General features: G+C 33.7%; 1 protein-coding gene across 1 annotated transcript in view; it reads right to left on the bottom strand.

Annotated features, from left to right (window-relative positions):
* LOC117332574 overlaps nucleotides 1-4,566 on the bottom strand; it is a 28,156-nt gene extending 23,590 nt beyond the window's left edge. The window contains exon 1 of the mRNA XM_033891543.1: nucleotides 4,313-4,566. Coding sequence (XP_033747434.1) covers nucleotides 4,313-4,373 — 61 coding nt within the window. The 5' untranslated portion in view covers nucleotides 4,374-4,566. The remainder of the gene's footprint in view (nucleotides 1-4,312) is intronic.
* Nucleotides 4,567-13,200: the final 8,634 nt, after the last annotated feature.

Below are 13,200 nucleotides of genomic sequence, written 5' to 3'. Positions count from 1 at the left end.
GTATATACATGTATATTTAATCGTTTAATTTATATCATAAAAAACAGTATCAAACGTTCCTTGAAGATCTTCACACAAGGCACGAAGAAAGTTGAAATATATTTTTTATGTTTTAATTGAAAGATTTTGATGCAAAATTTAGGGAAATGCGACTGGAAAGAGCTATCTGTATTCAGCGTTTCCTTAACTTTCCCTTTACATTACATTTTAAAAGTGATATAGTATGTAACGTTTTGTAAACTCTAGTTTCCTTGATGTTCAAAATCCAACGATCTTCCTCCCAATGTCGAATTGAACTGCATTTTTAATTACCAGGTACTAAAAGGATGCCTGCCAAGCAATATTTTTTTACAAATTAATAAGATAATGTAATTTTTCACATCCTCCCATATACCACCAACATTGTTTGCTGTCCAATCTAGAGACGTTTCTGATATATGATGTACACACATTTCCATGACATAGGTAAACCACAAAAAAAGGTAAGTATAACAAATTAATTTTATCATTGGTCTTGGATCGTTTGTTATGTCTATGTTACTAAATTCTACACTTTCCGTCAAAATAACACAAACTTTTAATCTGGCCAGCTACACTGGATAACAATGATACTATCATAAATGAAACATATATCATACGCGACAAATTGATTATATTTACATTGTAAATAACCTATTTATCTCATCTATTCACCTGTTGCTTGACAATGATTTTTCTATTGTTATATATATATATACTTATGACCTTCCTTATCGTGGAATTCCTGTTCTGCAACTTATATTTCCGGGAAGTTTTAACCCGTACGTACCACATCACGATTGTTCACTAAATTTCCGGAAAGGTCGTTCAGGGTGATATATTACGTGGTAAAGGTCATTTCTGTATATTAGATTTGCGGTCACATAGTCGATAATTTACTAAAAAGCATTATCAAACGGTTTTAATCTAAATGTCAAGTAAGCAGTATGAATACATAATTGATTTAAAGAATATCAAGTTAGCATATCAATTAGTAAATAATTATTCATCAATAATACTTGTTCATTGTGTTGAGAATGTCCTTATCATTGGGAGATTATATGTAGGTACATATGGAAGATAATGCTCTTTTTATAATGATCGGTAGGATAATACGGGGATTCTGGCCAGTAAATAACTTAAGATATTTACCCCGAGTTTCCTTCTCTAAAGATCTATACTATGCAATATGCAAGCAGATTTCATCAGTGAAATAATATTTATTTACTTATTTATTTATTTTTAAAAGATTAATATAAACAAGGAAGGCAATAAATATATCATCGTGGAAAAGGAGACTTCCCTAATGAATAACAATACATATTATCTGAGTTCAAAAGCTCATTATTATAAAAACGATCACGTAAATATCATATAAGCATTATGTATATGTTATTGTTTACAAGGCTAAGAATAATGTTAATATCTTTTAAAGGCTGCTAAATAAGATAATTAAGTTCTTCTTGATACCTGACTGGTGACCTCCCTTCAAACCTGGTGTGACATGCACGTGAATAATTATTTAATTATACGTGTAGGTGAGGTCTACATGACATTGTCTGATGTGCCGACTGTAATTAGTTGGGTGTGACAAGCATTTCCGTGTTTCCTTCCCCCACACCCAGGCATCATGTTACATACCAAATCCGTTTTAACGAGTGTGTTTGCATGTGTCTAATAATAATATATCCGAATACAAGAACATGTTTCCCAATTTTAATTACCGATATGTGTTAATATTGTCTTAAGCAGGGAGAGAAAGTACAATTGGTAGGTATTATCGATACACTATCATGTTTAAATACAGTAGAATGCAGTTATTGTGTTTGCTACAATATCAACTTGAATGAACTCTGAACTGCGAGCATCAATTGACTCACAACCTCATATTTGATGAGGAGTGATCTTCTTGTTCTAAGTGTTCAAATGTCCAAAAATGGCATTTTTAATGGACTGGCTGATGTCTACAAAAAACTAACTAATCAATAAATCTGAGACATACTGTTACTTAAAATTAAGCTAACAGAAAACAGAAGGTCAATTATTTACAACAACAAAAATCACAGGTTCCCTTGTCCAGTGAAATGATCCATTGTCAAGCTTTCTTTATTTTCATCTATGTGGTACAATCACATACTAAGAATTATTTTCTTGCATTAGCTGAAGCCTCAAAACTATCAATGAGCGAGTGACGTTCCATTTCATATGTAACTTTCTGTCTATCATGGCCACAGATATTCATACACACGGAACACATTTTTTATTATCTGTTCATTAGCCTAATTAATATGCACTTGTGCATGGTGCTTAGCCGAGATCGCACCGTGAGCTTCGTGTGACGTAATTGATTAATATGTTCACGTTACGATCCCAGATAAACATGTCACGTGACTACGACATACCTAGCAGGTGATTACATTACCACACGATGTGCGTTTCTTGTCAAATAAAACGGGACACTGGGTTGCTTAATTATTTATAATTTCATAATTAAAAGCGATATTCTTACCTTGACAAGTAGACAATTTAAGACATAAATGACATGCAACATGAAAGGTACATATAAATTTTATATAGTTGGAATCACGATTATTCGGAAATGATACATTAACAGCTCTTTCCACAGATTTTGTCGATTGTCTTGACATGGTTATGTATTTTAGGCAATTCCTTTATTTGATACGTTTTGGTATTTTTTTTATTCCCATTAAAGGAACTTAGCATTCTGCTCCTGGATGTTGCTTTTGTGCTAATGTTTCATAGTATAACAGTCAGATATATTCAACAACTTTGGGCCATTCCTATTTTTGTTATGTTTTGGTCGTTTTTTATTTTCTACATTAAAGGAACTTTCTATTCTGCTCCTGTATGTTGCATGTTGCTTTTGTGCTATAGTAAAACAGCCATATGTATTCAAAGACAGCAATAGCAGAAACGCCTTCCTGTCGTTATTTGTGTCTGTCCTCTATACTAATACTATCTACACGATTTCTCCCGTTCCAATAGAAGGTGATGAGATTTTTGTACCCTACTTATGCCCCCTTATATAATGTTGACAGATAATTTTCATATAATCAATTTAATCAGCCACACAGCTTTTGTAACTATCTAAAAAAAGGTTTTCAGATATTTTCGTAATCATTCAAATAAAAAAACTCAAAAATATTCTTTAACCCAGTCTTGCCTAACATCTTTGTTGCTTTCCATGATGCTTTGGAATGAGTGTACACAGTACACTAAAATTGATATGATCTTAAACATGGATTTACCATTAGATATTGTACATAAAGCATTAATGATATCAAACTACTTTATCGTCGGAGTTAACCAAATATTACACTACAGAAGAGAATTACGGAAAATCTTTAGTGCTTCATCCTATCAAAATTCAGATATGGTACGAATGTTACAGTGTCCGAATGATTGCAATTTTGCATCATTTTTAGACTTTGTCATCAAGAGAATTTGAGCAGCCTTCAGAGATTTTTAAGAAGACGGCTTTGCATTTACGAATCATGATGAAATATCAGTTCTAATGTTAGCTAACATTATGAAAAATTCGACACGTTAAATTTTGATTTATGAAATAAAGTTTATTAATTATGATAAAATAACCGATTCATTAGTAAATATTGTAAGGATTCTGTTCCTCCATTATCTTTTCCTTTTAATTGTAAAATAGCATTGATAAATATATGCTTTCTTAAATAAGTGATGCCATCTTCATGGTCACTTCTTTATAGGCACAAGATGTTTCAATTCTAAGGTGTTAAGTTTATATAAAATGCATGTTTACAGCCATATTCTAAATGACAAATATCAATGTGCTTTTTTTTTATATCTTTTATCAAATTCATGGTTTATAATTTTCTGTGTAACATTTCACTACCGGAACAATCTTACATCATTATCAAGTCGCAATAGCCTAATTATTACGCCCAACGGACGTAATACGTAACAGGTAAGACAAATTAATCTATGTCGTTCTTTATATATCTTTCCCGAAAGGAAATGATATATTTGTTGTTTGAAAGTTGACAGGCTTTAAGCATAAAATATTCACCAGTTTCGTGTTATCTTCCTTTCTTGTCTTTATATATGATTTAAGGTATAAAAAAAATTCAATTGCGACTTACTCGCAGAAAAATACTCTTGGCATAGCATGTTACAGATATGATTATATGGTTATTATCTCACACCAACTTACCTTACTTTCTTTGAAACAATAGCTGTACTTCATATGAAGTATTATATATCATTTGTTACAATAATCGCAATTTTGACACCAACTTACCTGGATGAATTGTACCTCCATATAAAAGAGTCATTAGCATCACAATAGGTAATTCCCCCATCGTGGAGTTTAAGTTGAAGTTTATTATTAGTCAAAGTCACGTTTACTTTCACTTTCACTCAATAGTAAATTCTCTTGTAATGCACTAGAATCCTGAAGTAATATATAGCTAGGTTATCCACCATTCGTCCTTACTCTGAGCATATTGTCGTCTCTGCAGCTCCCACGATCTGGCCCCTCTCACTTCAAGTTCCCTTGTACGAGCGCTCTACCAAGACTTTGCTAAAAGTTGGTAACATACGGCAACTAATTTGCATGTTATGCAAATTGAAAGTAAGCCCGTAAATGATTCGTAGTTTGTTTCATGGCTGAATGCACAATATCTAAAATACTAATGTCACGCATCGTTTCCTTCTGTCACGAACTATTACTCAAATATGTTAATCAGTTACATTATGTTTAGTATTTAACGGACATTCAATTTACATTGTTACTAGAAACAATTTGTATATTAAAACCTTACACTGGAGAAGATAGCGGTGTATTTTATTATGATGGATTACCCAGCCTGAAAGTTATATAAGTGAGAGTCATAACCACAGAAACATATTAACTGTATTACATTCACCCACTCTCGCTGTCGCTGTGGTTTGAGGGTGGATGTAATGATGTATCACTTTCGTTGTTCTTGGTTCCTTTGTAGTTGTGATTTATGATACTTCAACCATTATTTTGTTAAAGAGTTATAGTGATATCATAGTGACAATTGTTTCATAATTTGTCTGCGCCTGATTTGCTGTGATCAAGAAAATGTTTAATGCGGTCTAAAAAGACAAAAAGTTAATTGTGCAATTGAACGTATATATCACAATTACAAATACCAATAACATATCCTCTTTATCCTAAATCTATTTGTATTATTATACAGTATCGCTAGATATCTCTTCAATAATAATCATGTAACATTGCGTGGTATCTCATCAATTTTAAGCATGTAACACTGCATGTTATCTCATTCATTATAACCATGTTACATCGCCTGGTATCTCATTAACTATAACCAGGTAGCATTTCTTGGTATCTCATTAACTGTAACTTGATCTAGTTTATCATCCATCACAACTCTATACAACGTATATATATAGTATGTTATACTCTTTAATAATTTATGAAGTATTAACGTTCAGCTTCTTTGATAATTTCCGCCTCAGAGTGATGCCGTAGTTTCCATTCTTTCAAAATGAGCCCATAATGCTTAATAACAACTCCATTTCTATCAATGTATACAAGAAAGTCAAAAGAAAACTATCAGTAAACATTCCATAAATGAACAATCACTTTTGATTCAGTTATAGAGCTCGTAGCAATGGCATAACCAATTCCGTTCCATATCTGAAGAGGGAGCCAACCGGAGAACAATGTCTAGTCATTATTCTTCCGCACAGCTTGCCAAGCGTTTCAAATAAATATTTCTTTTTTTAATTCAACGACAAGATTATCATAAATCTTACTATCTTTAATATTGTTCTATTGTAAATGTGTTGCATAATCGTAATTTTATCTTCATAATACGGTTTGGTCATCATCTAATGACGGACTATTTTTTTAACGCAAACTTAGACTTGCACAAGTTCTATTAACTGAAGACTTGTATTTCTTCAATTTATTAGGGAAAGTGCGTGTTGATTGAAATGTAAGGAATAAATGCTACTTTGGTCGAATTCCTGGTGTGATGAATTAGGTTGCTCTTGAGACAAATTTACAATTAAATTTGTCTCAAGAGCAACTCAATTCATCAACCCATGGAATCGTCCAAAGCAACGTTCAATCCTTAAATAATTACGACCAAAATAGCATTGAATAGAAGTGTTGTTGAAATGTTGATGCAGCCAAAATGACCAACAGATAAGACCAAAAGATGGTGGTCACGCACTGGACACGCACTGGACAGTCAAGGGATTCGGCATGCTAGATGCGGGATGCTCAACTTGTTACATAATGAAACTATAATTTACACAAATGTATAAATTATAGTCCCCTTCATACTATGAATACATGTACATTCACAATTATATATGATATAAAGGATACGTCTTACATTAAAACGTTTATCATAAATAATAAATGTAGTTATGATTATACACAGTGCGCAATTGTACATGATGTCGCGTGCAGAAATGTAGGTAAAACAAAAACAAGGGAAGTATTCGTATTCCTACGTGACACGGTGTCATCACCTAGATTTGGTTTTGATGACTCGTAGTCGTTCTTGTAGATGTGACTGAGAAATCTCACAAACCAAAATAAATTATAAACCACAATGAAACATTTGCAATGATTTCTTAATTACAGTGGAATACATATTGAAAATACATGTATCATCATAGAAGATTTTGATCCTGCTGAATCTGTTCACAAATAACAGTTTGGCGATTCATCTGCTTATGGTTTTATCTCGCAAATCAGTAAATGATGTTGTAAATATCTATAATTGAAATCTGTTGAAGTTATTGGCCTTCTGCACCTCCCCATCCAAATTATGACATTTCTTTTTTACCTACTTCGAGAGTTTGGCTGTCGCACATGATAATTTAAGTCCCTTAGCATCACCGATGAGTCGCAAAAGGATGCAGCTGTATGATGTCCCTGGCATCACTGACGAGTCCTACAAGGACGAACCAGCTGTATGATGTCCCTGGCATCACTGACGAGTCCTACAAGGACGAACCAGCTGTATGGTGTCCCTGGCATCACTGACGAGTCCTAAAAGGACGAAACAGCTGTATGATGTCCCTGGCATCACTGACGAGTCCTAACTGGACGAAACAGCTGTATGGTGTCCCTAGCATCAATGACGAGTCCTAAATGGACGAAACAGCTGTATGATGTCCCTGGCATCACTGACGAGTCCTAAAAGGACGAAACAGCTGTATGGTGTCCCTAACATCACTGACGAGTCCTACAAGGACGAAACAGCTGTATGGTGTCCCTAACATCACTGATGAGTCCTAAAAAGACGAAACAGCTGTATGGTGTCCCTGGCATCACTGACGAGTCCTAGAAGGATGAAAATATATATTTGTATGGAGACCCTTAGAAAAGGAAATTAAGACCAGGTGTACGGAGGAGTAAGCGTCTTCTGCTGCATCGACAACATACAAATGTAGGTCATAGCGTGCTAAGTTACATTTCCCTAATGAGAACTGGTGTAGTGACAACGGAACAACTAGGAATGTCATTCAGCATCGAACACATTTTTTTTCATATCGCACAAGGATATAGCATATTTCTCAATAAATTAATCATTTTAACCATCAAACTTTCTATGGTCTTAATCAACTAACCCTTGAAAACCTTGTTTTACCAAAACCCCTAGCACCTCAGGAGTTAACGAAAATGGAACAAAGTTTATTTCTAGTTAAGGCTATCTGTTCTGCGTCCAATACGTTTTATATGAACGCAAAGTAAACGCTTTACGCATCAAATGTAACATTGACTGGGATTTCAATATAACTAGTATGTGTGAGTATTTATATTAATTACATGTCAACCTTCAAGTATTAGTAGCGACTATTGATTAAAAAAAGATTAAATTAGACTTTATTGTACCTCATAAAACACTGAATCATCATGGGTCTAAGGTTTGCTCTCCTACGTAAGTAGGGACTTCTCTATTGTACCAGACACCTGCAGCCATCTATGTTGAATCTGCATTAAAAAAACATTAGGTTAAAATATAATTTTTTATCTGTCACAGTAAAATAAGTAGTTCATTAACTTAATGGTGCTTAACCACTTACAAGTAAATCATAGTAGATATTCTTTTCACTTCTTTAAATATTTTTATAACAATACTTAATTATTACAGTGTTTGACATAAGATTAATTAAGATCATAATAATTACGTATGCATATCATCATTTAAATCAGATGACGATTTAGCCAACTACATAGTCCGTGTCACTTCGCTGACATAACTGTAGTTCATATATTTGAATTGCTGGCGTAATCTGTCTGATATTTGACAATTGATATTCCATTTAATAATTAAAGCTGATGTCCATATTAGGTTGTATCATCTGTCTTTGCATATTCATTTTATCACTAATATTAAATCATTCACAATTCAGAAATATTTAATCGCTTGTGCCACTGTTCTTTTTTCTTGTTAGAATATTTTTACTTCATGTATATATTTTGATGTAATGGAGAATAATTTAAATCTTTGTTTTCACCATTTCGATAACGAAATATAGGATAGATATGACCTATATTTGGTTTACAAACGCATCCATAATGTGTAACGCTTTTTAACCTACATTCTGTTTTTGCTAAATTATTACTTAGTTTTCGAAAATGTTGACTTCTTTTCTTTGTACGCAAGGTTATTCATATTTCTCAAAGGTTTCTGCATTGGTAATTCTCACAATGGTGAATAACTATTGTGTAGCAATTATCAATAATTTCTAATGAATTTTCAGGTTGAACTTTGTCTCATAATCAGATGGTGGGACTACGCACTACAATGAATATACCTGCCATTCCAGTAACGAGTTATCATGACTCATAACATACCTGTGGATTCATTATCACATCAATGACAGCCAAGGCATTATGACAAACGTTAAGTGACTACATTGTGTGTGAAGACTGGTGCTAAGGATAAAGATTTGTCATGGAACAACATCCCTAATTTAGCAAGGATGTAAGATGCAGAAGATGTCATCATTCCCCTATACTGAACAATGATGAAAGATGAAGAAGATTTCATCATTCCTCTATACTGAACAATGATGAAAGATGTAGAAGATTTCATCATTCCCCTATACTGAACAATGCTGAAAGATGAAGAAGATTTCATCATTCCTCTATACTGAACAATGATGAAAGATGTAGAAGATTTCATCATTCCTCTATACTGAACAATGATGAAAGATGAAGAAGATTTCATCATTCCTCTATACTGAACAATGATGAAAGATGTAGAAGATTTCATCATTCCCCTATACTGAACAATGATGAAAGATGAAGAAGATTTCATCATTCCTCTATACTGAACAATAATGAAAGATGTAGAAGATTTCATCATTCCTCTATACTGAACAATGATGAAAAGATGAGAAGATTTCATCATTCCCTATACTGACAATGATGAAAGATGTAAGAAGATTTCATCATTCCCTATACTGAACAATGATGAAAGATGAAGAAGATTTCATCATTCCCCTATACTGAACAATGATGAAAGATGAAGAAGATTTCATCATTCCCCTATACTGAACAATGATGAAAGATGAAGAAGATGTCATCATTCCCCTTATACTGAACAATGATGAAAGATGAAAGATGTCATCATTCCCCTTATACTGAACAATGATGAAAGATAAAAGATGTCATCATTCCCCTTATACTGAACAATGATGAAAGATGCAGAAGATGTCATCATTCCCCTTTACGGAATTAATTCAGACGTACCGATGTCAGCAGTTTAACCCTGACAGACTGCCGACATCTTGTTGCTATGCTCTATTAGTTTCTCCCGCCAGTAAAACTGACTGAGAAGTTATTCACCGTCGTTCATTAACTTTGGAATGTGTTAATCATTATGTTAATGAGGGTAGTAAACCTACGATAATTCGAGACATTCAATAATAAATTATTGGATAATCAGCCACATCAAATTTAACAGTCCCGGCTTCCGGCGGGGTGACTGGCACCATGTCATTCTAATAGGTTATTTATGGATCAGAACTGTCACGTGACAATCAGATCAGTACTAAATCTATAAACAGCAAGATATTATATTTAATGTCATAATGAAATATGTTACATCATAGACTTACGACAACAGATTGATAATATCCTCTTACTCATTTGAACATGTTTAAGAAATTACGAGAAATTGAACCGAACGTTGATGTTAAACAATTAGATATAATAAGTTTATGTGGTACACAGGTGTCGCTTTTCGGAATATTTAAGTACCATGTATTTCTGTTCTTGATTTGTCTGCATAAAAGATGGTTAGAGATGTCTTTTGATCCATGAAAATGTATGCATTGATTTGACTTTGGAAAATGTTAAAACTCACTTGTCTACTGAATGCCCTGTTGAGTAAAAAATTCTTATGACAGATTTACGTAAACTGGTTGGTGCAAAATCGGGGAAGGTGGATTAGAAAGGTTATCCCAAATTTCACATTAGTCATAAAAGCTGTCGAATTTTGTGCGTTCGATTCTCAATACTAGATTGTATGTCACCCATTCATGTCTCATAGTTTATGCTCCATGTAGCATGTCAAGGACTTCCGTGTTAACTTATGAATAATTGAACTAGCTCAGAATATGCATTTTTTTTCTAATTATCTGGTATCCCAAGATTACAAAATCAGTTAGATTAAAACATCACTCTGCATTGGTTATTTGCCGTATGTTGGATCCGATCATATATTCTTTTCTTACAATCTTTATTTCATCACAGAAATGGTCACTCACTTTTCAATTTTGTCGGGTTTTTTTGGGGTTTTTTTTTACAAATCTTTTTGACACATATGGCATTACACAATTCATTTTATGTTTACAATCCATTTGTTATAACAGATGTGCAACTAAAGTTTCTACCTTATTGATACAAAATATTGGTTGGAAGAGTGTTTTGTTTTTTATTTGCTCCCCGTGTCTATTTTAGTCTGCTTAAAACGAAATGTTTACATTTTGATCTGTTTACAATTTTAAGTACAAATTATCGCGAATAAAAAACTGGAGGAAACTGTGTATTTATTAAAATGCATACGGAACATTCCAAAAACATAATAACTGGGTCCGACGGACCAAGTTTCCATGCAAATTAGTCCCACAATGCAACGGGCTGGTTATATATATCAGTTTGCACAAAATGACAGAACACCGAAAGCGTAGGCCTGCCAAAACGCAGACAGATTCTGCCAAAAAGAAACGTAAAAGAGACTGGAATCGGCAAAACCCTAAGATTTTCTTATGGAAATAATTGATTCGTTGGAAGAGGCGAAAGAGGAATACGCTCAAATTCCGATATTGCCGGGCGTCTATTAGATCGCTGGATAGCTGTTTCCGTATTCCTCGAACATTGTCAACTTCACCGATCTCAATTTTATCGATGATTTGTTGTATGCATATTGCTATGTCTTAAATTTAAGTATTTAGTTGTATGTTTGTTTAAATTGGTCAGTTATTACGAGAATGTTTTGCCAATGTGTCCAAATGAAAGCAATATTAGACAAGTTCCAGTATACTCGATATGTAATCAACGGCAAATGTGTGTAGCTTATGTGTACAGTACGTTGTTGTAGCCTCGTTCTCGGCTCCGTGACAAATCTCGTGATACAAATAAATTCGGCGAGTTATTTCATACACTGATTTCGCAAGGATTTACTCGATCAGGCGTCCAGTCAAATGGTCATTTTGATGTTAGGAGAGCGTGAATGAGCATCTAGGGTTGCCATTAATACATGTGTGCAACTAGAATTTTAGGTTGTTTGGGAGTATGCGGCTTTAAAACGAGCTTTTAACTAATTGCGTTCAAGGAATTTTGATTTATTCTATAACTATCAAGTTAAGTTTCGTATTAGCATTTTCATCCATGTTTTGTTATATATTAATATTTAATACAGTAAAGAAATGAAATTATGGTTTTGTTAAAATGTAATTTAAGTGCGATCAAGCGACAGCAATGTAAAAGATGGGAGAAAACAGTACGTCAATCAGTCGAGTAACTGACTCACGTAATAAACATGTACAGATCGTGAGCACGAAATCGGAAACAATGACATGTGAAAGTTAACGAAAAAATGGTGTCAGTAGAAAAAAGGCTTATTCTGGTAAATATGACCAGGCTTGTAAGTAAAATTAATTGTACATGTAGGTCGCGGAAAATATTGACTTTGTGAAAACTAAGTGAGGTAGCGGTGCAGCAGATGTTATAAAGAACCTTCGCCTATTCAGTGATTGTGTCTTTGAACTGATCGACAAACGATTCTTATGTGAGATTGAGCTCAATTAACATGATCCTTTTATCACTTTCATTCCATTTTTTTAAAGTTCCCATTCTCTGTAATTTCTCTACCTTACAACAAACATTTCTCGCAATATTCACGTATGTACTTTCTTCCAACTGACTTGAATAATTTATGCTAACGTAATTGATCGTTACGAACGCGTACTTTTAGACAGAATTGTCCGTTATATTGAAGCGTTTATCTACACGTTTCTGCAGCACGTCGTTTGCAAGTTGGCACATTGGATTTAGTTCTGTTAATGGACGCCGATTTATAAAGATATCTCTTTAAGTTGGCGCATTGGATTTAATTGTACTAATGGACGTCGTTTATATATGTGATGGTTCAGCTGCACAGTCCAATAGCTAGCTTTTGTGGCTGTGCGGTTGAGTGTCGTGTCTGTGTACCTATAAGTTAAGCAACGTCGAGCGTGATCAGCTCTTGGATGGCATTGGTGACCGCTCCGTTGCCCCTATGAACGTTACAGTTAATATATCCTTTTGAGTTGGCACATTGAATTCAGATGGCAATTTTTTTTTTTTTACAATAATTATCTAAATATTGCAAAACAAGTTACATATTTACAATGGATAGGCTGATTTAGAAAAAAAAGTTGATAGAAATGAAATACTGCCCAATTCTTATGTTTGATTCTTATGCATCAACGTCTTGACCTCGTGTATACATTTGTTTTCTATATCAGTTTACACATGTGTTGTCTATGTATCACGTGTACACATGTGTTGTCTTGATCACGTGTACACATTTATTATCTATTACACGTGTACACATTTTTGTCTATATCATGGGTACATTTATATTGTCTTATCACGTATACACATTTGTTGTCCCTGAA

This window comes from Pecten maximus, chromosome 8 (assembly GCF_902652985.1).
Source record: "Pecten maximus chromosome 8, xPecMax1.1, whole genome shotgun sequence".
NCBI classification, from domain to species: Eukaryota; Metazoa; Mollusca; class Bivalvia; order Pectinida; family Pectinidae; genus Pecten; species Pecten maximus.
The sequence above is the reverse complement of the archived record's forward strand: the minus strand, read 5'-3'. Positions and strand labels throughout refer to the sequence as shown.